Below are 27,704 nucleotides of genomic sequence, written 5' to 3' on the forward strand. Positions count from 1 at the left end.
ACTTCTGAGGGCCCCAGGCTTGTCTTTATAGACCTGTCACTATCAATCACTCACAAACTCCAGACTGTGTGTGTGTGCGTGTGTGTGTGTGTGTGCTTTCACTGTTACAAATACCTGACATATCAAACATTTCAGTTCACGTCTTATGATGCATTAGTCATAGCTGTTTGTGTTTATTCTCCCTGAGCTTTAAAGAACTTTCAAACACGTTGCCAGAAAGCACAGACTGAAACACGCAGGCACACACACACACACACACACACATACACACACATCTGTTTAGCGTTCACACTATATTTTACACACTAAAAATATCAGTATCAGAAACATCACTCTTGCACATCAGTGGAACATAAAGCACTGACTAATGGAACTACTGGTTGTCATGGTGACAGACACATTTTTGCTAACATTAGAAAGAGTTAACGCAGCTAATTTCATGTGTTATATTAATAAGAAAATATTAATCAGACCGACAGACAGCATGGAGACTGGACAGTAACCCCCACAAAAACTCTTTTATTGACTCCTCAAATATTATTTACACAATTCAAAAAGAAAAGAACAAAACAAAATAAGTGCCAGATGATAAAATTAAGAAGACAGTTCCAAAACAAACAAAAAAAAAGACAGAATAATTAAATAAAAAGTAAAGAGTCCTATACTAAATCAACATGAATTGTCTAAATATGTTTAATGAATCAAGATGTATACAGGATAGGAAAGTGCTTCTCCCAAAGAGATTGTGTTATTAAAATCACCTGCAAAACATCTCTGCTTGTTTTATTGTTCTTTTCTAATGATGATAATATTGTTCTTATTTCCCTCTCGGGGGGGGGGGGGGGGGGTTCGAGAGGCAGTGTGTATAAGGCAGGACTGGGCAGTGTCATGATTGATGCCCGAGCGTTATCCAGGAAGTGCACTTCAGGAGCCAACAAGTCAAGATTTCCTCAGATACATTCTGGTTTGGACGCCATAATCCAATTGTGTCTCTCTCGGTTTTGATTACAAGGAATCTGACTGCTTGGCTCTCAGTAAATGTAGGACTGGACAATAGCAGAAGCAGATATTGGGTTATGATCATTGTGTGGTGGCAGTTTCCGCTCTTGTAGATAAGCCTGATTGGTTGAATATGTCACTGTGCATGTTTGATACTCCAATACCTCACTGTCCAGTCCTTGTTTTTACCTTCCTAGGATTCAATCTCGGTTTCCTTTAGGAGCAATCAGTCCTTTTGGCTCTAGTAAGGATTCGGCCTGTGCATGTGTACTGCAGACACCTGGATCAATGCTCTTTTCCCATTCCTTTCAATAAAGTTTAACTTTACTTGAGTGGCTGCAATTAAAGGGGTATTTCCGTGTTTCAAAGGGATCAATGGCTATGTCCGAAAGCTTCTACTATCTAGTAGAAGTTTTGTGTATTCTCACTCCACACCATTTGGTAGTATATGCAGAATGAGCTTTCAGACGCACCATTCAGTTGGTTCCAATGTGCCAGACAAACTCAGTCTATCACAGATTAAAGGATATGAAGGGATTCCAAACAGAGCTTTGACCCAGGGTCCGGCCTACATTATGTACAGTAGAGTTTAGTGATATGTGATGTCACAGACTATTAATCTCATTCATTTTGAGGCTAGGCTGCTAGCAACAGTCTCTGTCCTGTATTACAGCTATGCGGTGCTTTACAAGTAACACACTTCACACAAACTGCGGCACTATGCAACCCCAGTAACCCTATTTCAAAATTTAAAGGGGGAGGAGCTAGTACAAAACTGTAAGGCATAAAATAATAAGGCAACGAAAAGACATTCCCAAGTTGTTACTATTATTGTGCTACAACGGTGAAATAGGGTTAGGCGAGGTTTTTTTTTTTTTTTTTTTTTTTTTTTTTTAATGTAAGAGCGCTGCTTCTGAGGCATTCTACAATAATAACCACAAAATACCACAGCAAACAAGTTGTCTGAAGACAGTCTGGGTCAGCTTTGAGGCACCGCTGCTATATAAATGACATGTAAATGACTCATATAAAAATCACAGGTGAGTGATATTTGTAATGTGGAGATAAGAGTAATAAAAAAAACACAGTAACAGCAACTGGCTTGATCAACTACTCCAAACAGACATAGAGCGAAGAGAGTTTTACCACTGAAATCAACGGAGACTCTAAGAGTTCTGAACACAACATTCACAAAAAGTAGTTCTGGAAACAAAACAGCTCCAGTAAATAAGGGCAAACTGCACTGAGACCAATGAGCTATACAATTTGAGGTGTGTTAAAATCCAAAGTACATGAACAGCTTCAAAAGTCGAAACCTTTTGAATTAAGATAAACCAAGAACTCCTCATTTATTTTTTTATATATCTGAAACTACTATTTGTCTCTGTTTTCACTTAAGTGGCCCAACTCTTCTCCCTGTATGTCTCTGGGTTGGTCAGGCCAGTCTGTGTCAGTGTAAGGCACTATAGAGGAGAAGTTACTGCATCACAACTAGACTGACATATACTAGATCAGCACAACGTCTAATACGCTACTACATGATCACTTTAAGTCTGTCCATTTCAGATGGACACTCATCCATTAACAGAAGCTGGGTCGGACTTCACTTCGTCTCACTTCAGTAAATTTAGGAAGGGAATCTCTTATAATATCTTAATATGAAAGTAAGTAAAGAGATGATTTTGATGAATTCAGTTAGAGGTTTTGAAGACTTTTGAGGAATTATTTTGTAATGTATTTTGGTGGTTCAGTTAATTGAAAATTCACATAGCGCTGACATAGAAATTCCTTGTGTTCCGCCTAAAGCAATAAGGATGTTTTGGCTTGTTTGAACATTCAATTTGCAATTTTATCCATTTCAAATGACTCTCCTGAATTGACTGAGGGGAAGTGGTAGTCACCCATGAGGATTTAAAACTAAGCCCCGTCACCAATCAAAGTACACACGCACACACACATACAGTGACATCACTGGTCCGCTAAACAGGGATTGGACCATATAACAGCATCTCCAGAATCCAGAAAGTACAGTGGTAGTCATATATAGAAGCCCCCCGTTATGCATCTGTCCTGCATTAGTACTGCAGCAGCCACTGTAGACAATTCTTTGTGTAATATTGCACAGGAGAGTAAAATAGATATTTATCTCTCCTATTGATGGCTGAAAAGATTAAATCATTTAAAATTTCCACCTTTTTTTTCTGCAGTCTGAGCAAAAGTGCGGCAGGATTGTTGTAAGTATGCAGTAAAAAGCAGGACTTCTACAACTTCTACATCTGTCATGGGTTTACAATGCTGCAACTACATGTGTTACTTAACACATCTGACATACATTCACATTGTATGACGATAACTGAATTGTAGCCATACAAATAAAAACAAAACAAGTTATTCTATAATTATTTTAGCCATCTTATGGTCATAAGTAATAATATGAGATCGAATCTCTTCATGGATACTACAGGGAAAAACAGTATTATTCAGTTTACAAGTCGGATTTGGTTTAAAGTTGAAAGCGTCACCCATCAATTTAATGGATTCTAATGTAACAATCACAAAATCCCTAATTTTCACACACATTTACTCACTTTTTCTTATTGAACTCCTACTTCCCCACACATGTATGCACACACACACACGCACACACGCACGCACACACACGCACACGCACACGCACACACACACACACACACACACACGCACAGCCCTACACTGGGGCCTCACAGTAACATAGCTCTATAGAGAGTAGAGCCTAACAGTGAGATCGCCACGTTGCTTGACTGCGGTTGGTCCAGGCAGTCATGTGATCATTGTTGGTCTAGGAAGAGTTCAGCAGGTTGCTAAGGACTGCAAACAAAAGCATAAATACACAGAGATCAGTGTAAAGGTAAAACATTTTAAAGTAAAGGTGTATTCATTGTGTGTGTGCGTATCTATTTGTATGTGTGTGTCTGTGTACGTGTATGTATGTGTGTGTGTGTGTGTGTGTGTGATTGTAGGCATGTAAGATAGAGTAGAGAAAAGTAAATATTCATTATAGGCACAGGGGAATTTATTTTGCTGACAGTAATCAAGGTATAAAAACCACAAACAAGAAAACTACACACCACTATAGTAAGTGACAGTATAAGTATGTGTTTGTGTATGCATCTCTGCGTATTTGTGTGTATGTGTGTGTGTGAGTGTGTGAGTGTGTGTGTGTTCCATACCCTGGGGGTCTGACTGGGCCTCTGCTGTGTCAGCTTTACGGGCCGCTTCCGGATCCGCTGCTAATGAGAGAGAGAGATTGACAGAGTGAGAGTGACACAGAGACCAACACAGAGAGACAAGAAGAGGCAGGTCGGGCATCACATGTCAATTTGGATTTCACATGCATTTAGCTAATTAAATGTTTTCCCTACTCCTTAAGATAGATCACTTTGTCTTGTCACTACTGTCCCCTGTAGCAAATATGAGGAGTTTGTACCTCTCCCTAATTTGCGATGCTGTACTGATACACAGCTCGACTGAGAATGAATTAAGGATGACAGTGAGCGCACCCAGGAGGATTTTCTAAGGATGCTGACATATTTCACAGCTCAGATTGGTTATCATCACCATGAAACAGAGTTCATAACTATTCCTGTGAGCATCCTTAAAGTCTCCCGCTCATTGTCAATGGAGCGGCTCTTGGCTGTACATATTGATGACATCACCAATTACAATCCTTACTCTCTAGAGTCACTCATGTTCACTAATATTGACTGAAGTGTCTTAGAAAATGACCAGAGGAATAAGATGAGTGAATTTCTAAAATGTGAGATGCATTCTCCCTTTAGAACATTAAAAAATACTAGCTGTGAATGTCAATAAGTGACTTTTGCCCTAGATTGCTAAAGCTGAACAGCCTATTGTTCAGTTAGCGCCATGTTGACTGTAAATTAGAGCTCGGCTGAATCAGCAGTATTGGTATGCAGGATGTGTGTGACTTGATTGTGATTGACAACACAGCTGAGTTGGCTGTGTCTCAGTCTCGGATTGCTGACCTCCAAAACTTGTGCTTTTTTGGACCAAAAGTGCAAACCCCGCCCATCTCGCACTTGAAGCCGACTAAAGCAAACTCTCCAAGATGCTGAGATTCAGCGGTGTGTCGGAGTCAACCATTTACATCTGCTGCAGTATAAACTCTTATACAGTCTGTAGCTCTGGTGGGAGTTAATGTTAATGTGTGACGGATCAGTCAGTTACACTTTACACCGCAGCCTAGACCCGTGGCTGGACCTAAAAACATTGTACAAACACTGTGTGGCTACTCTTGTCATGTTGGCACCCAGCAGAGGTAGCATCACAACAACAATTTGGGCCCCAATCCATAGTTTGAGATACCAGGGTCTAGAGGAATCACTTGTGGAAGTGCTGTAGTCTGCTAGTCCATTGTTATGTCCAGTATACAGCAGTTAGGTATTAAGTTAATTTGTTAATTTGTTCTATAGTTAGTGAGCTAGACAGTTACCCTGTCTATTTTTGAAGCAGAGTTTCTTCTTCTGGTAGGTGTAGTATCCAGTGATCGCACCCACTATAGCCAAACCCACTGAAGTCAGGATGCCCGCTATTGAGCTGGAGCTGCTCGCTGTGGAAAACAAACAAAAACAAGCAAATAAATGACACATGTGCATCAAAGCTACAAGTGTGTGGCCATAAATATATTATGAAACCAATTTTACCATTTGTGGTCATGTGTTTTGTAACATATGTGTGTTAAAGGCGGTATTATCCTGTATCCTATAATAAGGTTGTGCGATATCCTGATGATTGTGGCTTTTCAGTGAAATGTTATTTATTGAGATGTAATGTTGAGAATCACCACTAGGTGGCACTTGTGGTTGAAATAATGGATGACAATTCAGCCATGAGACTGACATGTATTCATCAAGTGCCGTCTTTGTGTGTGTGTATATGTGTGTGAGAGAGATATAATCGTGTTCCAGCATTTTCTGATCCCATTTCACTCAGCTATCCCGTAATTAGAGCCCTAGAAACGATCACAGTGGCAGCGCAATTCTGTCGGCACCTGTGAGCCAGTTGCTATGACAACAACGCTGTGACATCTCAAAATAGTTTTCGTGCCGTGTCATAGCATACAGCAGATACCAATCATAGTCAAGATCAAAGAAAAACACATAAACACGCACACACACACACGGGCACACAAATGCACTCACACGCCGACACAGACAGCACACACACACACACACACACACACACACACACACAGAGCAGAGAAATATCTACATGCCTGTCCTAAAGACTGAACATTTGAAAACGTGCTATTTGAAACGTGCTATTTCAATCAATCTGTCTTCTATTTGCTCAGGGTAAACTAGTATAAACTACTGGTCCTGATCTGAGCTGAACTAGTTTAGAATAGATCTACTGTTGATGAATCCTAGTTCCATCCTCGATCTATCACACACATGTTGCAGGTTAGTGGCTTGTACAGAACATGTACTAATAGAGCTTTTTAATGCCTTTTGAAATGGTTGAACTCAGACAGTGATGTATGTGACTAAAGTGAAAATGAAATCAAAATGAGGTTGATGCGTGTAGCAGTTACATGGGAGGAGGAGATGTACAACTCTGCCTCAGTGGATAAGAATTAGTGATTACTTCCAACCAATAAACAAACAGTTTCCTTGCAAGGCCTGTTTGACTTATTTTTCTCAGATAGTCAACGTCATTGAAGGACAACCTCTTGAGCGCTGCGGGGGGGTAAACTAACACAGAACATTTACAAGTAAATACGAAACCAAGAAATCTCTGTGACTGCACTGTAGCCAAATAATTCCTTTGGTTGGAGGGGACAGACAGACAGACGGTAGTTCTGATTTATTGATGTTTTTTAAGATTTTGGATCAGACACTGTAAGACAATGGCGGAATCATCTGAGGCAAAAACTGGCAGAAGTTAAAGTATTGCTAAAGTGAGCTAAACATTTTGCTGTAGCCAGTGTGTGAGGTTTAAGGGGAAATTGAGTTAAGATAGAGTATAAAGTGTTAGCATGGATGCCAAAAAAGACATACTATATGTCTTTATTACAAAGTTAATGAGCTAACAAAAAAATACTCTCAGCTTACAGTCCAAATACTTATACATATGACTGTGCATTAGAAAATAGTGTTAGATTCTATTCAACAGTTGCTTTGATAAAGCACAGGTTTAACTAACATAACTAGCAGTTATCATAACTAAAAAAAGAGAAGAGTTAACACTATTTTATTTTCTTCTTAGTTTAGTTTACAGCAAATAGTGGGAAGGTTTCTATTCTCTGCTACACTACTTAGTCTAGGTTTCAAGGTTTGAGCTGTGGCCAGCAAGTAAGTCATGTGGAAATATTAAAAATGCATCCCCAGATAATTCTGGGCAAAATAATGTTACAAATTAATGATTATATTACACTGCCAAAACCCTCTCGGGTTACTGTAGATGAGGCAGGTGGAATAAAATATTGCAGACAAGAAGGGTAGCAGCCTAAAACAGAGAAAACTTTAATTTAGCCTGCAAAATCAATTTTGGTTTGTGATACATTTTGGATTGAAAATGTGAGGAAACTGTAAAGTTGTATATTACTGTGTTTTATGCTGTTTTAATTTTCCCACTGCTCTCCTTTATATATCTTCTGAAAAGTGCCACATCATTGTCCCTGCCGTGGTTTCACTCAACACACACTAATAATGACAGGATATAGCGGAGAGAGAGAGATGGAAGGAGGGAGGAAAGGAGGGAGGAAGTGGGTGAGTCAGGCAGAGCAGTGAAGGGATGAATGAAAGAGAACAGTAAATCACCATGAAGAACAAACTGAAAGGGTGGGAAAAAAGTAGGGAGCGGGAGCATGAGTCAGAGAGCTAGCAGGTAGCGTGACTCAAAACAAATTAAAAAGACAAGAGACTGAGTCAGTGAAATGAAAATAGTGGAATAAATGGGAAAAGGTAGTGAGTCAGGAGAAGGGAGGAGCAGGTGGGTGCAGATACAGACGAGGACACGCACAAATATATCTGGTACAGAGTGGCTGGATGCACACACACACACACACACACACACACACACACACACACACACACACACACACACACACACACACATACATGAGAGGTATGTGTCTATGTGGCATTATGTAGAGTATCCACTGACAGGAATGCGGACAGCTCTTATCACAGTATCCCTGATGTGCCTATGGAAACAGACATCTGTGGGAATAGCATGTGCTCAGCAGCCAAAACCCTTATCACATACGCTACATTTTGCTGTTGTCGTGTGAAAACCTTCCAACTCCAATTTTGGAGATTTTCATGTTTTCACTTCATTTGAAGGATTACCTGGTCTTCTGTGGGCTGAGAAAATTCTATGACCTCTTGAGCTTATGAAAACATTTCAAAACTGACCAGGTAATGTAAAAAAAATGGCCAAAATGCATTGCCATCAAGCTAAAAACACGACTGTTTCTCTTAGTTCCTAAAAAGTTGACATTTTAGAGATATAAGGTTTTCACCTGACAACAATGATATGTAGCTGCGGTCAGAGGAAAACCTAGTGTCTCCAATAAGTTTCCAATACAATTACCATCATGTTTTCAAAAACTGGAGACATTGACCTTTCAATCACTAGGAGAAATAGTGTGACCACCTCTTAATTGTTCCGTTGCAGAACAGCAGACGTGATTTTGCGGGACAATGCGGGACACGTGGGAGAGAGAGAAATGACTATTATTAGGCTATGTAAATATCGCTTTAATATTAAACGGAATGCAAAGTGACGTTCAGTGACGTTGGATATTAACCTGCTTTAAATCATCGATAGGCTTTATGAAATGTTTATGAAATGTTTATTTTAATGACACTAGGACCTATTCAATCCAATAAATATAATGAATTAAATATAATAGGCTAATAGCTTGGTTGAAGATCACATTTTATGCAAGAATAGGAGGGAAAAAGACCAGTTTCCTTAAGTAGCAACTAGAAAATGCACGGTTAAATATATAAGTATGTTGTTTACTAAAAAAAAAAAAAGAAATAGACCTAATCATTGAAATGCAGGACACTGCTTATGATGTGCGGGATGCGGGACAAACGTTTTTTGCGGGACAGGTGGCCACCCTAAGGAGAAATCGGCCCTCCAACTAGGTATGACCAGCCTCTTGCCTCATTTGATAATCTTATTTATGAAATTATAAAACAACTTCTAAACAGGTTTCCCATAGGTAAAGAAACATATTAATTCAAGTGAAATTTGAAAGTGAAGGGGAAAAAAATGGATTTTGGAGATTTTCATGTAGTAGCAGCAACACACACACACACACACACACACACACACACACACACACACACACACACACACACACACACACACACACACACACACACACATGCACACACACAAGTGATTGGGGGGGGGGTTAAAAAAAAGAGAAAAAGCACAACTCACCTTGAGCCTCAGGTGTTCCCGCTGCTTAGAATGGAGAACACATGAACACACATAAACACAGAGCTAAAAACATGACACTTGACCACTTCTAAACAGATTTCCTTTTAATGTATGATGAGCTCAATGCACAAAACCCTTGTATGGTAAATCTTTAGAAGGAACTTGCTGAAGCGCAGTGACTGCATGTGAACAACGTGGGTGTCACGCTCCAAATGTGTGGAGAGAAACGGGCAGAAACTTGCACCTGACATGCTATCTGCTTAACGGCTGGCAAACGGGAACAGATGATTTGAATAAATCTGCTTCCGCTTAAATTGCGGAAGAAACTAAAAAGTAGCGCTTACAACAGATGTGGAACATCTACACTAGACAATCCATAGTAAACCACTTTTGAAGAATGCCAATTTCATGCCAACATTTCTTTGGAACAAAAAAAATAGAGGAGAGGCATTTTCTGCTGAATCTCGTATCCTGCTTGTATTGTCAGAGGCATGCCAGTAATATCCTGTGTGTTTCACCAGATTTGAAAACAACAGAAGTCCTACTGCTTCCACTGCGGCTGCCAATCTGTCTGACAGGGGTTTTGTGTGCTTTGGGCTCATGACAGTGTGGAGATGTTACGTGAAGATTGTTTTATTATCATTATTATTATTTTGGCTGTGAAAAGCAAGAGCCTTACCCTCTCCTGTGTCCTCAGAAGTGTGTGCTAAGGAGAGAAAGAAAGAGAGGTAGCACAGAGAGAAAAAAGCCATTATCATTACATGTTTAAATGGGCAAATGATGCAAGAGATATGTAAGAGAGTGATGTCAGAGAGAGAGAGAGTGATAGACAGACAGTGATAAGGAAAGAGAGACAGAGAGGAAGAGGGGAGGGAGAAAGAGAGAGACAGAGAGAGAGAGAGAGAGAGAGAGAGAGATAAAAGAAAGGGGTTATTCTCTTTGTAGTAGTTTATACCTTGGAGGCATTAGAGTTCTAGAGTTTCTGTCCTAACCGGTCTGAGAGCGCGCGCACACACACACACACACACACACACATACACACACACACACACACACACACACACACACACACACACATACACACACACACACACACACACACACACACAATTCTAATACTGTACACACTCGCTGTCTGTCTCCCTCTGATCTTTGCTGTGATCACTGTGTATCTCATTCTGCTGCCTGTCTGTATCTGCCTGACATCATGACTGTACTGTACCTGCTGCAGCTTGACAAAGCCGCTAATCACAGAGCACTAAAGCACAATGCCTTTCACTAGATTATAATAATTATAGTGAGTCAGCTTCCACATGAGGAATAAAGGCTGAAGTTCTGAGACAAGTTTCTTACGTAAAATCTCTTTTTTCCTGCTACACAGGCAAATTATCTTTAAAAAGTCCCTTAAGGCAAGTGCTCTTAACCTTTCTCAAACCAGCACCCGAAATGAGTAAAATCAGTCTCTTGCCATGGGAACCAAGCTCATTAAAACATAACAGCATTCGTGTAATACGGAGATCCACCAAAAGAACGGCTGTGACCCAATTTGTGTCTCAAACCACAGTTTATGAGGCATAGCCTTAGGAAACTGCAGAGCGCTACGAACCATTTGGTATAAATATTTAGGTGTACTTAAAGAAGGTTTTGGTAGCAGACTAGGGCCACTGCATCAAGATGGCTGCCTCATGGTTTGATGTCATTACTTTTTCATACCTACTGCCAACGGAAAGGAAGAGGCGGAGAAGCTAACTAATAGGATAAACAGTACTAATTAGCATTGCTAACTGCTCTTGTGTCGTAGCCCTAAACACTTGGAGATGGGACAGTTTTGGTTTTTGGTTACAACAGTGTTATTTAGCGAATAGATCAATTAACAGTACTGGTTAGTAGTGTTTACTGACCCACAGATCCTCCACTGCGGCCCTGTCCCAACTGTGGTGGGACAGCCTCTGGTTCAGAGCCTCCCAGAGCATCCTCCAAGTTCAAGCCTCCATCTGGAAGAATAATTATTAGTATATTATTGGTGATAATAATGTGATACTTCATTGATCCCTGTAGGGAAATTTCCTTTTTTCGCTTGTGTCACTTTACAGGAGGTCAGCTGAGGATACCGTCCCTCAGCTGGTGAGGATTCAGTGTCTTGCTCATGAACGCTTTGGCAGATGTTTTCCAAAACGGTGATGAAGGGAAGACTCCCTGCCCGCTACGCCAGACTGCTGCCCCATTACACTACATAATGATGATATGAACCAGTCTGTAACCAGTCCCAGGTTCAATCCTTCAAGATCCCAAGTGTCTGCCCTGCAGCGGACGTGTCCCGGATCAGGACTGTGAATCTAGCTCCGAGGGTGTGACAGTGATTGTTTGAACTAGTGTTGACTTAGATGAAAGGATATTATCTGCCGCATACAATATACCTTATCCTAACATCAGATCCCTTATGGAAAAATCAGAGTGACTCATATAATAGCACTCATTGTAAAACCCAGCAAGTGTAAAAACCAGTTTTGGAGCTGGGCAGGGCAAGGTAGCTTCATTGAATTAATACATGGCTGATAGAGCCTCAGAGGCATAATTTGCCAGTAATTTACTCTTTCACCTCAGCAGAACCTACCTGACAATAGATCGTATAGAGTAGTATTGTATAATCTAAGATGCAATTTGGCACAGACGAGCACATTGATGTTAATGATAGCCTTTTAAATGTTATAACCTTTCCTTCAACAACCTCCTTTGTGCTGTGTGCTTTGAAATTGTGTTGTTCACATTCCTTTTTATTGTTATTTGTTTTATAAGCACTTTGTAATTTGTGCTAAGAAGTGTGCTCAATAAATACAGTTTATTATTATTATTATTTTAAATATTAGCCAAGTCCTAAATTGGAATGTGGCATTATTTTTTCTATATTTTGTAAATAGTACTCTCATTCTTCTGTGTTCATCTCTATCTATTGAGCTAGGTAGGACTGCCCCTACCTATTTTCTTCTCTTTCCCTGTCCTCTGCTCTAACCTTTCCATTCACCTCATGTCTTCTAATCTCCTTTCCTCCCTTCTCCCCTCATCTCTCCTCTCTTGCCTTCCCCTATTTTTGCTCCTTTGCTTAGCTTCCCCTTCCCTCTGCTCTCTTCTCCTCACCTTTCTACTGCCTTTCTCTCCTCTCCTTTCACTATCCTCTCCTCTCGGTTTCTCATTTCTCATCTCTTGTCTCCTTCATAATGAGAGAATGTTCCCTTGCCAGTTAACACGTTGGAAAAAAAAACAAAACTTCCATAGCAACCTTATCCTGAACACTGAGCCACACACCCCTCCCTTAGGTGACAGCGTTGCTAAGGAAGCTGCTGATGACTGACAGGAATTAGTGTTCTTCTTGAGCGACAGAAAGCAGGATGTCCTGTTGTTAAACAGGTAAAGAACAACAACAATGTATGGAACACAACCAAACAGGACAGAACGGCTCCGCTGGAATGTTCCTTCAGTGGACTGGATGCTAAATTGCGAACAGAGACAAATGTGGGAGGAGAGAGAGAGAGAAAGAGAGAGAGAGAGAGAGAGAGAGAGAGAGGAGAGAGATATACAAAGTTTTGAAGATAGTTGGGGACGATTTAGGCGATTTAGGGGCTGGGTAAGATGTTTACCCAATCAAACCATCCCACACAAAATTGGGGAGGTGAAATTGTGTGGGTGAAAATCTCAAGTAGTTTGTTGTGTTTTTGGACAGCAAACATTTGGAGGAAGTAAAGAGTTGCACTCCAAAATGAGATATCCATTAAAATTAAATTTTACGGATAGTAGGTTACTTGAGTCCTTGGGACAAAATGGATATATAGCATTTTGGAATGGTACTCTTCAAATCTTTTTACCTCCAGCCGGCTGGTCTGGGACAGGCGCTGCTACTGCAGGTACAGTCTCTGAGGGAAAAACACAGCAGAGTTGTAGTCAATTTACTTCAAATGCAATCCATCTCGAGAGGTGGGTGTTTCCGTAATTCTCTCTACACACACAACTGCTGTTCAGTGGTTTTCAACTTATTTCCAAAAGGGCCCAGGAGGTTAAAAGCAATCTACTGTTGAGTCCCCAGGCATTTCCATAATGTTTTGAACTGCTACTGTGTAGGAGAATTTGGAGGTTTTAGTATTGAAATAACTTGGAAATGTCATTCACGTTGTGTAGAAGTGGATCCTGTGGCTGCATTCAAGCCATTTAGAGCTGTGGATCTCAACCAGTATGGAAGCCATGTGCTACAGAGTGAACTCCAGGGTGACTTAAAATTATTCAAATGAAGGTCAAGTAAAAGCATTACATTTACCTCATTAAAATTCTGTTTACTGATCTCATAAGAAAACCTTTTCCTGCACGTTATTGCAGTTTGGGCCCTCTATCAACCTAGCTATATTTTACGCATCTGTCATTAATGCATCTTTGCGATTTATCAAATTATGGTAGTTGTGCTTGACACATCTGTGACAATGCCAATGCTTTTACACTGGTAACAATTCTATGTGTGCCAATCATGTATTGTTTAAATGTGCCAGCACTGATTAACCAGGTTAAATTCCTTGTGCACTTCTTGTACCTGGTGAAATAAAGTGATTTCTGATGTCCAGAAGCTCACAGCATTTGGCAGAACTCTCATATGATCAAATGAGCTTTTGTGTGATATTTGCAAGCAATCAAACTTGGTGTGCCTTAGTATTTCGTGTAGCTGAAGTGTGACTTGGCCCCAGAAAGGTAGAGAAATACCAATTTATATACTGTCTCTATAATTGCTGTGGTTTAATTTAGAGGTTGCTCTAAAGACAGATGGAAAAAATGAAATGAAAAGTTATTTTTACCTGCATGGACCTCAGGTGCAGCGAAATCTGGCATTGGCAAAGACAAACAACAGAATCATGGTTAGATGTAAGCAGCTGAAGTGCACTTGGTAAAATGGAACCAAAAACTGGTGACACTGGTGGTGTCCTTATCATCATGCTGTGTTAGCAACTTTACAATTGTTACTTGTTGAAAACTAATCTGTTATTTTGCTCTTCAGTACAATCACGAGAGCAGAAATATATTTTTTTCTGTCACTTCTGCCTTTTGCGAATAAAGAAAGTAAGGAAATTGTATTTTAATAATGTAATGTGTACGAGTTAACATAGCAGTATGATGATGAGGGAGTATCTGCAAAATGGGCTGAGAAATCTAAAAGGAGTCATGCCATTGAAATCACTAAGGCCCCCATACTGTAGTTCTCACAGCTTCCTTAATGTTCAATACACAAATATTCACAGGCAACAAATACAATTCCAGCCATTAGGTAATGTTTTGGCTAAAATTCCTTGCAAAATTATTTCAGTAAAAAAAGGGGGTCTTAAAAAGAGGGAATATGGGGATACTCAGTGACTTCCCATTTCTATACACGGGGTACAGAATAAGTTTTTCCATTAAGATATTACTTGGTTCCTGATGTAGAAGATTTATCATGACATACAAAGCCTTCGCTTGTCGCTTTCATGACACAACAAGACACAAGTTAATCAGTCAGAATGTGCCAGAACACAGGAGCAGAACAGAGTTTTTAGCCAAAACAAGTTTGTACACTTTCTCTAACCGTAAAAAAACCCCCACACACGTGAGCACACTCAAGCACACATACACACACACTCAAGCACACGCATGCTGAAGAGGTAAGCTCACCTGTAAGATACATTTGTATTGCTCTCTCTACAACTGTTCTGTGTGTTCTTGCACTTATAATCCTGAACATGCTGTATGCACGCCTACAATTAATACACTGTGTGATTATTACATGCCTTAGTATGTAGCAAGTGACAGGTTTATACCCATTGTCTCACTGGCCCCATCCTGTATGAATGTAATGCATGCATGTAAAAAAAACACAAAAAAAAAAAACACATGGAAACAAGCATGTGTGCACTTGTGTCAGGTTTCAGCTTTTATCTCACCTACTGCGATGCTGGCAAGAACAGCAGGGTTTGTGGGTTTGAGACAGGGAGAGACTAATGCCAAGAGGAAATCCATGCTGGCATGAATGACACCTGAATTACTGGCGCTGGGACCCAAACTGCAAGGCTGAACCCAGCTTTCTTGCCTGGATTGGTGTGTGTGTGTGTGTGTGTGTGTGTGTGTGTGTGTGTGTAGGGTGTGCATGTATAGTGTATGTGAATATGTGCTTGTACGTGTATTCTTACCAGGGGGGGGAGTGGGAGGGACAGCTGCCTCCACTTCTTGTTTGACCTCTGGGACCACTTGTTCTTCTTCGACCGGTGGTTCCACATGTTCTTCCTCGGCCGCCGGATCCGCTTCCGTCTTGGTCGCTGCATCCGCTTCTTCTACCTCAGACGCTGGCACACCTAGATCTGCCTCTGCTTCTGGTGTAGTCTGTTAAAAATGGATCATAAAACATAAAAAATGCATAATAAGGCACAGTAAGTACAATAATTACTCCTACGCATAATGGCTCCTGAATAGTGTCTACACCATTTGCAGATTATTCAAAGTGTATTTTACTTTCATGCCAGCAATTATTTTGTCAGAGTAGGTGGACATCTCTTCATATGTTGTTTAAAAGGTCAAGACATTCTCAGTTCTACTGCTGCCAACCTCTTCCTGTGCATTATCTTCAGTGTCAGGCTGCTCCTCTGCAGGCGCTGCTGGTTGCTCAACCTCTGGCTCCGTAGCCTCTGGATCAGCTGCAGGGTCTGGATAAGAGAGAGAAACAGAGCGGAAGGCAAATGTTCTACTGTATTGTTTAACACAGGCACAGATGAAAGATTTATCAGCTCAACATGTGGCTTTCATTAGGGTTTGTCAAACCAATGACAAAGGTGCATGGAATGAGCAGGTAGCACTTAGAAAGAGGGTGTGTCCAACCAATCACAAACTCTGACGAAGGCCACCTGCCAAAACACATCAGTTTTCCAAATAAATCTTTGGTACTGCATCTGTTGCTGGGATTTCCTATTTCCCAGTGCAACCAAAATTACCCCTGGTGGGGCAAAAATGTTCATGTAAAATGAGGAGAAAGGGAGGAAACATACAGTACTGTAACAGTACCAAATTTAGCAATATTTCTGTATATATTAAAACTCTGAAAGATGCTGAAAGATTGCGGCCAAGTTCAAATCCGAGTTTGCTCTACTGTCATGTATAAAACACAAAACATGAAAAAGGTTTGTAGAGACTTGGTACTGTCTAGTTTCCATTTGAAATGATATTGAATGTGCATATTTGAAATACTATAGATCACCTTCAGCTGCTGGAGGTGCTGCTGGAGGTGCTGCTGCATCCTCATCTCCGTCTGCTGCAGGGTCTGCTGGTTCAGGGTCTGTTGCGTCAGTGTCTGCTGCGTCAGGGGCTGCCCCCGCATCAGGGTCTGCTGCGTCTGGGGCTGTCCCCGCGTCAGGGTCTGCCCCCGCGTCAGGGTCTGCCCCCGCGTCAGGGTCTGCTGCGTCCGGGGCTGCCCCCGCGTCAGGGTCTGCTGCGTCCGGGGCTGCCTCTGCGTCAGGGTCTGCTGCGTCCGGGGCTGCCTCCGCATCAGGGTCTGCTGCATCCGGGGCTGCCCCCGTGTCAGGTTCTGCGGCCTCAGGCTCAGAAGACTCAGGCTGAGCCTCTGGATCCGCTGGTGCTTCCTGTGTTCAGGACAAGATTTGAATCCCATGAATTACCACAACATAGGTTGATAGTGCCTGGCAAAAACCTCATATCTCCAGAAAAACAGTCCAGGGAGCACTTTCAGGTGATGTAAAGCTCCCTAGCCATAGTAGAGGTCCTCAGCTCTTGGGCAACAGAGACTGTGAACAGGTTGCGTTTCTAAGGTAGGTCTACAACTCAGCTGAAAAGTCGTGGTTAATTTCTGTGCTGTTTGATGGGGAACTCTTTGGGCCCTATTTAAACAATCCATAGCGCATGGTCTAAAGCGCATGGCGCAAGTGCATTTAGGGCGTGTCCAAATCCACTTTTGCTAGTTAAACGGCGCATAAACTGGGCGCAAAGTAATGCGAATGGCGCAAAGGGGTTGTACGTAGTCTCTTAATTAATCATAGATGTGTTTTGGGCATAACATGAATGAAACAAATCAGAGTGTCATCTCCCATTCCCTTTAAAAGCCAGGTGCGCTTGCACCTTGGCGCATTGCTATTTAAATGGAGGATTCGGCAAGTTGGAGAAACGAACGTCCAAAAAGCATCTATATGTCATTATAGGCTGACATGGTGTGAATTAGTCTCAATTAGTCTCAGTCTTAGTTCCTAAGTGCATTACAGTCTTTTAGATCCAGTTTGTCACAATTAAATCCGAAAAATTCAAGGCGTTAGGAATTTGGACTGGATGTCTCAAGGTAATAAATACTGATGCGTTACGACGCACGGGCGCATTGGAGATGCCGGTGCCAGGCGCAGCGTCCTCTACAGCCTCCTCTTCACCGCGGTCTCACACTGTCTGATCCCCCGAGTCAGAAAACAAGAATACAGAACTTGATGCGTTTTTTATTCACATCGAATTAATGTGAAATGTTGAGTACGTGGTTACGTTCACTCTTTCCAAAAACAAAAGGCACATTTACGATACCTGGGTCAGGAAGATACTGCGCCAACTGTCGGTAACTGTCTGTCGGTTCTGAAATAACAGCGCTATGTTTCTATAGGGTACATAAAATATGTATGTAGGCTATTGACCAATCAAGGGCGATGTGTGTGTGCGTCGGGTAGGCCTATGTTGTGCATCGGGTGAAGGTAAGATGCCTTTGCAGTTTATTTTCATGACTTTTTGCTGGGCTGTGCTTTTTACATATTTACTGTGTTGTTTTTCTTGGTTGGAGGTTGTGTATTTAGCAATTGTCAATGTGTGATGATGGTTAATGGGACATGCACATTTTGCATTGCGTAATGCGGAGAGAGACACAGTTTTCGGCATTTGGCATTGCGTAATGGTGAAAGCATATGGCAATTTGGTAACAAAACACAACGAAGTAAATCGGCGTGGGAGCTGGGCGTGAAAATGACAACTGCGTCGGTCGGAAACTAGCACTGACACTTGCGCTGCGCTTTGCGCCGATTTGCGCCGGGTGTAAGATAGGGCCCTTTATTTCCCCACTGATACATCTGATCTATTTTGTGTTTAGATAATGTCAGCTTGTTATCTATATAGTAGTTAACCATCACTGTCTTGTAAACACAGTTGCACACTAGCTAACTTATCTAGTAGGAGCAAACGTTAGCACTAGTACTCACATATGTTAACATTAACACTGAGTGCTTTGCTAAATTAGCCTGCTGACTAATTAACTAGCTAACATCAAAAAGCATCTATTTGTTTAGGTTAATTTAGCTGACTCTTCTCAAGCTACAACTCAAGAGTGCATGGAGTAGAGACTGGGGCTAAAGACAAGAAAAATCTTCTTTATCAGACTCTACTTTTGGATTTGACCTACACTCACAGCACCACAATCTTGCAGGTATCAGTTGGAACATATTTAGGCATTATTTGGGCACAGCCAATTCTCCACTGGACCTCCACGACGGCACCAAACATGGTTGCTAGGAGGTTGCAAGGAGGTTTGTGGCAACTACAAAGCCTTTGTTGAGAAAAACTGATTTTGAAGAAAGAATCAAGAAAAACAAACATTTCCACTCACATCTACTGTAGATTCAGAATCGTTGTCAGGCTCCGGGTCTCCGTCGGCCTCTGGTGCCGTTTCTGGTGCGTCTGGTGCGGCGTCTTCAGGAGCCGAGTCCTCAGGAGCAGCTGCCTCCTCTGCTGCAGCTTCTGGTTGCTCAACCTCATCTAAACAGAGATGTGTGGAGAAGGGTAAAAAAAAAAAAATGAAAAAAGAGCAAACACCCAGTGAAGTTCTGGCTGCTGGAGCATATCAATTTCAAAAAGGAAAAAGATAGTCGCACACTCTTCTCTGAATTGTGTGCTGTGTGGGTGGAAATTGTGTGAAAGCCACACCATGATGAAAGTGCTTTGCTGAAACCCTGGTGCTTCAATAAACATCACACAACTGACTGAAGAGTGTGCAACTATCATTTTCCTTTTTGAAAAAGAGAGAGGAGGATGACATGGCAACCCAAACTCCCTACTAGTGTCTCAATAGGAGTTACTCCTTCCTCTAAAGCCACAAAACCTGACAACCCGGGTTCCCATCCCCTACAGTGAACAATAAGGCTCATTCTATCGGTTTGTTTTTGTGATACTCTATTGTTCAGTCTTTTTGGCTCTCTACTGTTCACTAACATATAAAGCATAAACACCATGGATATAATCTAAAATAAAACCATAAGACTAGAGCTGGGCGATAACTCAGTATTAGCGTTTATCGTCTTTCAGTGGAATCATATCTTGATGCAAGATTTTATTCCAAAACTCTCACAAAATGAGGTATGGTGGGAATATTATCTGAAAATTTCTGTTTTGTTTGACATCACACCTAACGTTACCATGCAATTGTGCTTGGGATGAACATTAATTTATTTAACATGTAATTTTAACATTAATTTATTTAACATGTAATTTTGCACGTGAGCCATATCATGATATATATTATATCACGATATGGCTTCATTATCATCGCCCAGCCCTACATAAGACTGGCGTTGATTAGTGTAACCATTGGTAACTAAACACTGCAGGTCTTAATCCATCTGCTATTATTTAAAATCATGTGACTGAGTGGTTGTTAAGATGTTGTGGATTCAAGACATTCTCTTACATCAATATCACCCCCCACCCCCCCTCCACACACACACACAAACACACACACACACACACACACACACAGCCACACCCTGGCCTGATTGGTGCCTGATGTTTATGCTTCAGCCACAATTGGATGACGGGACACATCAATCATCTCTGACCTGCCTTAGTCTCAAATGAACCCAAGACCTCAGCACTGGCATTGCAGCTCTGCACTAATGAGAAAATAGAAAGTGTATGTCTTTGTCTTTGTCTTTGTGTGTGTGTGCGATGTGTGTGTTTGTGGAGTGTGTGTGCATGTGTGTATGTGAGACAGTGCTGTGACATTCCCCCGTCGTGTGTGAGGAGCTGAAACAGCAGAACTGTGTTCTGACTTGACAGGTTTTCGCTCTGCTGATTTCAGCAGCAACCTGATGCTGGTTCATCTGAGGCAATACCCTTTTTCTCATAAACTATTAATGACTAACTAATATAAATACCTCAATCAGTGATGTTATGAGGAATTGACACTGTCCTTTCTGCTGGCAAAACTGTATTTGGAATGACTTAAAAAAGGCCAAAGTGAAAAAGAAATATACAGGAAAGTAGAAAAGGCACTACTTCCATCCAATTTCAAAAACAGAAATTGCAAAAAAAACAAAAAAAACAATATATACAGTATATGTATGTCTCTGCTTGTGCATGTATGTGTGTGTGTGTGTGTGTGTGTGTGTTGGAGTGTATACGTGTGTGTTTGTAAATGTTCTTGATGTTGTTGCTAGGCTGCATTAGCTTATTGAACACTTGATCAGTAAGTATTGGAAACTGTCAGCACCTTGCTGACTTCAGTGCCATAACTCTGTCGACATAGATGGCTATGGGCAAAACAAACTTACTACTCATACACTCTTTCTCAATACGCTCCCAGAAATTAATTCTTTATTTTTTAATGGTTGCTTACTGCCAAACCAACTTTCCAATAAAGGATCATAGAGTATAGCTTGCCGAGTGAGATAATATCAAGAGTCAGTGAAGCCTTGAGGGAGAGAGGTGGGAACAGGAGACATCTGAAATATTTCCATCACACACACACACACACACACACACACGCACACACACACACACTCATATATATGTAGGCCTATACAAACATGCATACACGCAGACATATGCACACATTTGCACAAGTAGAGACATACAGACACTCACACACTCACACACTAACACACATACACACACACACAAGCACATGCACGCACACACACACACACACATACAGAAAAGCACACCTGCTCTCTCTTTCTCACTCCTTTTCTGCGTCTCTATCAGATGTCACTGTACCAGTTTAGCTTCAAGGAAAACTCCTCAGTGATTTATTTGAGTATCGCTGTCTTCATCAGAGCTCAATAAACAGGAGGAGGGTATGTGTGTGTGTGTGTGTGTGTGTGTGTGTGTGTGTGTGTGTGTGGTCGGCATACATGCTTGTGTGTGCCTCTCTGTCTCTCTCTGTTCGTATTTCTTTAGAAATGATTGTCTTCATCAGAAAAGAGAGATGAGCAGCGATAAGACCGTTCCAAGGTTATGAGTTGGAACTGAGTTTGGTTTACGGTTGATGTTTCCCTCATGTGTTTGTGTTTTATACAGAAGGCAGCATCTACATCGGTGGCTGTCAGCCATGTGCCATGTGACAGTGAATCACGTACCACGACCCAAGAGTATGCAGATTATCAGTCCGACCCATAACTATTCCAGCTCATTTCACTGTTAAATCTGCTGCCTCTGGAGCAACAAGCGTGCTCCCACTGGTCTTGAATTGAATCCCAACTGAAACTCCACTCCTGCGCCTCAAATACTGCTGCCTAGATATATTAAAAAAACACTAAAAATGTGAGTGGACTGCCCACTCTCCTCCTTTTTATTCGTTTTTAAAAGAAAATCTGTTATCAAAGCATACAATCTAAACACCTAGGATTAATTTCAGCTTTCTAATGTATCTACAAGCTGTGTAACTATTTTCATTTTAACATTCAGTGGTGCAGCCATATGAGATTAATCATCTGCTAGCATTAATTTTCAGTGTTAATTTCCCATATCAGGTTTTATTTTTACTTTATACAAGGTCCACTGATGTGATGTTATTTAACCCCTCCATGGAAGGAATGTTGTGTGTGTGGTGTGTGTGTAAGTTCATCTGTGTTTCTATTTATGTACATATATACATATATACGTAGGCCTATATACATATATATATGGAAGGGAGTGGGTATATGGAAGATTTTTCAGGGCATTTTGCTCATGTGCACGTGTGTATGATGTGCCATTTTAAGTATGTGGGTCTCACACAAAGCTCCTCTAGCTGTGCGTGTGTGTGTGTGTCTGTGTTTGTGTGTGTGTGTGTGTGCGTGAGAGAGAGAGAGAGAGCCCAACTCTGTGTTGCCACTCCATAGAACATTCTGTTCCCATCTTTCAGTTTGTCACTTCCTGCTTTAACTACCTCCATCACGCACACACCCACCCACCCAACAGCAGACACACTCACACACATGTATGTGCACACACACACAGTCACACACACACACACACACAACACACACACACACACACACGTGAACACACATGCATGCGAACAAACTCATAAAAACATTTTCCTTTCCCCTCTAAGTTGCAAACATACAAACACCCGAAGACACACACATACACGTATGTGCACATTCACACTCACGCATTCAAACACACACACACACATGCTGTAAGAGTAAGTCCTGTTTTGTGTTAGTGGAGCAGTAAAACAAATTACTGCACATCCCTCCCTTTCTCTCCCTTGTTCCCTTCCTTTCTTTCTGCCTATCAGTCTCTGTCTCCCCTCTTCCTCTCTTTCTCACTCTCCCTCCCTCTCTACCCCCTTCTTTCCCCTTGAGGCTGATGAGTCATCTGTGATTCTCTAACATGGTTGCAGCATGTTATTCTATGGGACTGTACAGCATGTACAGTGTTAAACTACAAACAGGTCCCAGTGGAAAACTAAAGTTACACCACAGTTCAAACATGTGGGATCAGCATCATACAGTCTGTTACATTGTGTTCTTTTCTAGATTAGTTGGGTGGGTGGATGATAGATAGATAGATAGATAGATAGATAGATAGATAGATAGATAGATAGATTGTGGGAATAACAGACAAACCAATTCAAAAATTTGAAACTTTGCTTGATGCTGCTTGGTGAATTATATGTAAGCGAGAGTGGCTCATAATGATTTAGAAAATGAAGAAAATAACATATTTTATGGGGTATGTATGTTTGCCGAAAAGCAAGATACAAACCTGTCCGATTTTGTAACATTTAGCATGACGTTCTCTCCATGTGAAAGTGAATGGAATGTATTGGGAATAAGTTGAGTGTAGCCTGCATGTGTGATAGGAAAATTGTGTTTTATGCTCACAATTGCACAAGTTTAGTGTTTTTTTTACATTGAAAACTTGAAAGGACCCTGTATACCATCATATAAGCATATGATTTTCCATATCCCAGGTCTTTATGTTCCAGCAAACTACATTATGCTATCGCTTGGAATGCACAAGTTGTGCGGGCATTAAGTTTGCCAAAGTGTGCACTTTGCATGCACCAGCACACTACAAAACATGTTCCTTTTGACATAATTCAGGCGAAATGGCGTGAAAATAGGGAGTCCCACCCAGGAGGGGGAGGGGGAGGGGGGACATGGAGCAACATCCTCTTTGTAACAGCAAGCGACAGGGTTTATGGGAAATGTGGTCTTAATTTTAAGGAACATGGGCGTCCTGGTGGCTCAGCGGTCTAAGGCGCATACCAAGTAACCATGACGTCCTGGGTTCAAATTGGGACCAGGACCTTTGTCACATGTCACCCCCCCTCTCTCTCTCTCTCCCAATCTTTCCTGTCTCTCTCTACTGTGACCTGTCCAATAAGGGAAAAAAGTGCCTAAAAAAAATCTTTAATTTTTACAAAAATAAAACGCTACAAATAGCACCTATATGAGTAAATCATTAAACTATATGTGACAGTAAAATATGACAATGCGCTATATTAACGCACTCCCAAATAGACTACTTATTGTTGTTTGCACTATTTATGGACGATTAACGTATTGTGCTGATAAATAAATAACAGCAGCATGTGACATCATGTTGTTGCGCTACTATGACAACAGTCAACATACTCAGCATGAAGACAGGGGGACATTACAATGCCATGCCTTGTTACATAGATCATGTTACACACTGGAGGTATTAGGGCTGAAGCTGTGCCATGGTTTTAATGTGGAGGCAAATAAAGACACACAATAAAAAAAAAAAAACCTGACATTCTGTTCCTTTCCCTCATTCCCTCATCGTTTGATGTCAAAATTAAATAAGATTACTTTACAGATTAGTCAACAGAATTAAGAAAAACTTAAGATCACTCTGCCATTATGTTATGAACTTTAGGCAGTACATCATGGGACACACCTACTGTATATCAGTGGTATATTCATAGTGTGTTTGGTTCAGTTGTGCAACACATTATACAGTGCATGTTACATACTTTTTTAGAGTGTAGTGTGCGTGGAGTTTTTCTTTTTGGAGTGTAAGGCATGTTATCGATGTTAAACTGAGAGGAACTCCAATTCCTAATTCTTCTGGCTCCTGCTTAAGATTGCGTGAGAGTGTCTGTGTCTGGTTGAATGACTAATTATGTGTGTGTGTGTGTGTGCGAGTACACGTGCGTGCGTGCAACCAATAAATAAGCCTTTCCCTGTAATATTAAACCAAAAAGTGTGTGTATTTGTGTGTGTGTGTGTGTGTGTGTGTCAGCTGATACAGCAGCACCTCCAGAACACATTGTTCTCCCAGGTATAGTTCTATTGTGTGTTTGTGGGACAGAAACTGCTCTGTTTACCCCAATCATACACACCTTAAAACTGCCCCCATAGGAGTACTATAGACAGTAAGAGTGTGTGCCTGAGGAGAGAGACTGAGAAAGAGTGTGTGTGTTTGTGTGTGTGTTTCTCACAATCCACTAAAGGACTGATTTATGTGTGTTTGTAGTTAAAAGGTGTAAACACAGACAAGTACACACACATACTGTACACTATACACACACACACACACACACACTTGGCACACATCATGCACACACACCACCTGGCACACATCACACAGCTCTTTGGCCTTTCATCTGCCTCTATAACACACACACACACACACACACACACACACACACACACACACACACACATTTGTACAAACTGACTTACTCTGACACACACACACACACACACACACATTAACAAAGCACATCCATACTCCCACGTAAAAGTTATAACCCACACCCACCCACGCATTACAGGCACACGTGCACACACACACACACACGCACACACACACACACACACACACGTAGTGGGCCCTGGGGGAGAGGAAGGCGCTGAAACTAGTTGTGTTGCTGGGTGTTGTCTACAGCTGGAGCTGGATCTGGTTACTGAGACACTCCCTGCCCTTCACTTCTATAGCTTGCACACATGTACACGCCGTGCACACATGCAACTGACCCAGCACCCTATCCATCACACACACACTGATGTACACACACACACACAAATGCATGCAAACCAGCAAATGACCAAAACACACCCACAGAGAACTCCTGAACAACAGCACCTAACATCCATTGGATTTCCAGTGAAGTTACAGTAACGAAAAACAAGGAGAGTGTGTGAGAAGGAGAGAGATGTATGTGTATGTGTGTGTGTGTGTGTGTGTGTGTGTGTGTGTGGGTGTGGGTGTGGGTGTATGTGCGTGCCTTAGTTCGTTGGTTCCTCTCTGATGGTTTGTCTGGTGATAAATCATGAACCGGTGGAGTGAGATTACACCAGATCCTATTCAAGCCTGTTAACGTTAAACTGAATATTTGTTTGCATAAGGATGATGAGGCTTGACTTGGGCTTGATATCAAGCTCAGCATTACTCTCTCTGTGACTTCTTCTCTCATTCTTCTCCTCCTTGTGTTTGTCCCTCTCTCAATTTCTTGTACTATCTCTCGCTATCAGCTTCATTTCTCTTTTATCTTCCTCCAACATCTCTTTCTCTTCCTCTCTCTCCCCAGCTGTCTCAGTGTCTGTCTCTGACTCTATCTGTTCATTTGATCTCTTCCTCTCTCTCTCTCTCTCTCTCTCTCTGATTTTTATTGCATAGTTGAACAATCTGAAATCATTGTATATGCCGCGGGGAAGGGCAGGGGCCCATGGGCCTGCTGAAGGAGAAGGAAGAAGAGGAAGAGAGGGAAGGAGATGGAGAGGATGAGCGATATGAAGAAGAAAAAAATAGGGAAGGAGGGAAATAAAGCAACAGGGATCAAATAGAAAGGCAGATAGACAGAAGAGGAGGGAGGGATAGAGGAGAGGAAGAGAGAGAGAGAGAATTAGTTATGTAAGGTCAATGGGTCCAACACACCCATGTGGGCTTAAATCTCAAATCCAGAAGGGAATAGACATATTACATGACACACCTATTCCAGTGATAATTCCTGGGTTGCTGAGCCATGAACAATCACAATGAGCCTACAGAGCGCTGCACTTTTATTTAACCAAGCGGAACACAGGCAGAGTAAAACAAACAGATTATAGTGAAGGGTGGATTGATTTGACAGACTGACAGGCAGGCAATCACGCACACTGAATGTATAAATCATTAGGGCCATCTTCCTAATATTGAGTTACATCTGCTTTTGCACAATCCACATCACAATTGTGTCAAAGCGTCAAAATCCTCCTCTAACCCATCTTCTTCTGTTTATCTACATCTCCTACTTTGTGATTGCTATAGATTTAATAAGGGAAATCAATAAGGGATAATGGCTTCCACCTGGATTCACCTCATCAGTGCACTTCATGAAAAGTGTCCCTAATATGTTGTGCATTCAGTGTGGACGGATGGACAATGAAGCAGACTGGCAGAGAGAGAGGAAGAGAGACAGACAGAGAGAGACAGACAGAGAGAAAGGTAGAGAGAGACAGAGGGATACAAAGGCAGAGGGAGAGAGAGAGAAAGAGAGAGAGAGAGAGAGATCTATACAGACTTATACAATGATAGAGAGATATAGCTAGCCAGACAGGCAGAGACAGACAAAGAAACCTGATTATAGCCGAAGCACCAGGCTTAATTAATTGGAAATAAAGCCTTACCTTGTGCCTTGGTGCTCCCAGCCAGCAGGCTTCCTAATAGCAGAATCCACAGGTATGACATCATGGGAACACGGTGTTCTGGCTGCAAATGAACCGGGGCTTGGACTCCTTTACTTCGGCCTTAAAAACGGATAATTAACCGGCTTCAAGGTTACAGATGAATCTGGAGTGCGTCTGTGTCGGCGTGCTTGTGCGTTTTTGCGCGTCGGATCAAACCTCGGCGTCTCCAAGGTGGGGATGGGATGCTCAGTGAGTGCGCGCCTCCGCGGATCTGTCGCTCTCTCCTTTTGTCTGGATTGGAAGAGAAAGTCTAGGCTTTATTAAGGGGGGCGGGTCTCTTTTCCAAAGACAGACAGACGGACAGGC

General features: G+C 41.6%; 1 protein-coding gene across 2 annotated transcripts; it reads right to left on the reverse strand.

Moving 5' to 3' along the window:
* Positions 1-503: 503 nt before the first annotated feature.
* On the reverse strand, positions 504-27,614 carry LOC139649393 (fibrous sheath CABYR-binding protein). Of its 2 annotated transcripts, none has more exons than XM_071525784.1 (13): positions 27,339-27,614; positions 19,097-19,245; positions 16,712-17,093; positions 16,066-16,163; positions 15,654-15,843; positions 14,292-14,318; positions 13,320-13,367; positions 11,361-11,453; positions 10,139-10,165; positions 9,460-9,480; positions 5,492-5,608; positions 4,209-4,268; positions 504-3,846 (listed from the first exon to the last, which is right to left on the reverse strand). In XM_071525784.1, exons 1-13 carry the CDS (start codon positions 27,400-27,402, stop codon positions 3,818-3,820), a joined length of 1,305 nt encoding a protein of 434 aa, XP_071381885.1. In that variant the 5' UTR covers positions 27,403-27,614; the 3' UTR covers positions 504-3,817. The 2 variants fall into 2 exon arrangements, with proteins under 2 accessions (XP_071381885.1, XP_071381884.1); XM_071525783.1 differs by having other exon boundaries at positions 9,460-9,483.
* Between the last annotated feature and the right edge of the window lie 90 nt (positions 27,615-27,704).

The sequence above is a fragment of the Centroberyx affinis genome, unplaced genomic scaffold (assembly GCF_046629955.1).
Source record: "Centroberyx affinis isolate AG114_WGS23_722 - 3 ecotype Tasmania unplaced genomic scaffold, CSIRO-AGI_Caff_v1 ptg001337l_1, whole genome shotgun sequence".
In the NCBI taxonomy this organism is placed as follows: domain Eukaryota; kingdom Metazoa; phylum Chordata; class Actinopteri; order Beryciformes; family Berycidae; genus Centroberyx; species Centroberyx affinis.

What these genes read in the sequence shown, in the direction of transcription:
- LOC139649393 (XM_071525783.1), bottom strand. Translation starts at nt 27,402, where the DNA reads ATGATGTCATACCTGTGGATTCTGCTATTAGGAAGCCTGCTGGCTGGG. An exon ending in AAGATAATGCACAGGAAGAG is followed by an intron (nt 15,844 to 16,065) that starts GTTGGCAGCAGT and finishes CATTTTTAACAG; the next exon opens with ACTACACCAGAAGCAGAGGC. An exon ending in CCCTCCCACTCCCCCCCCTG is followed by an intron (nt 14,319 to 15,653) that starts GTAAGAATACAC and finishes TGCCAATGCCAG; the next exon opens with ATTTCGCTGCACCTGAGGTC.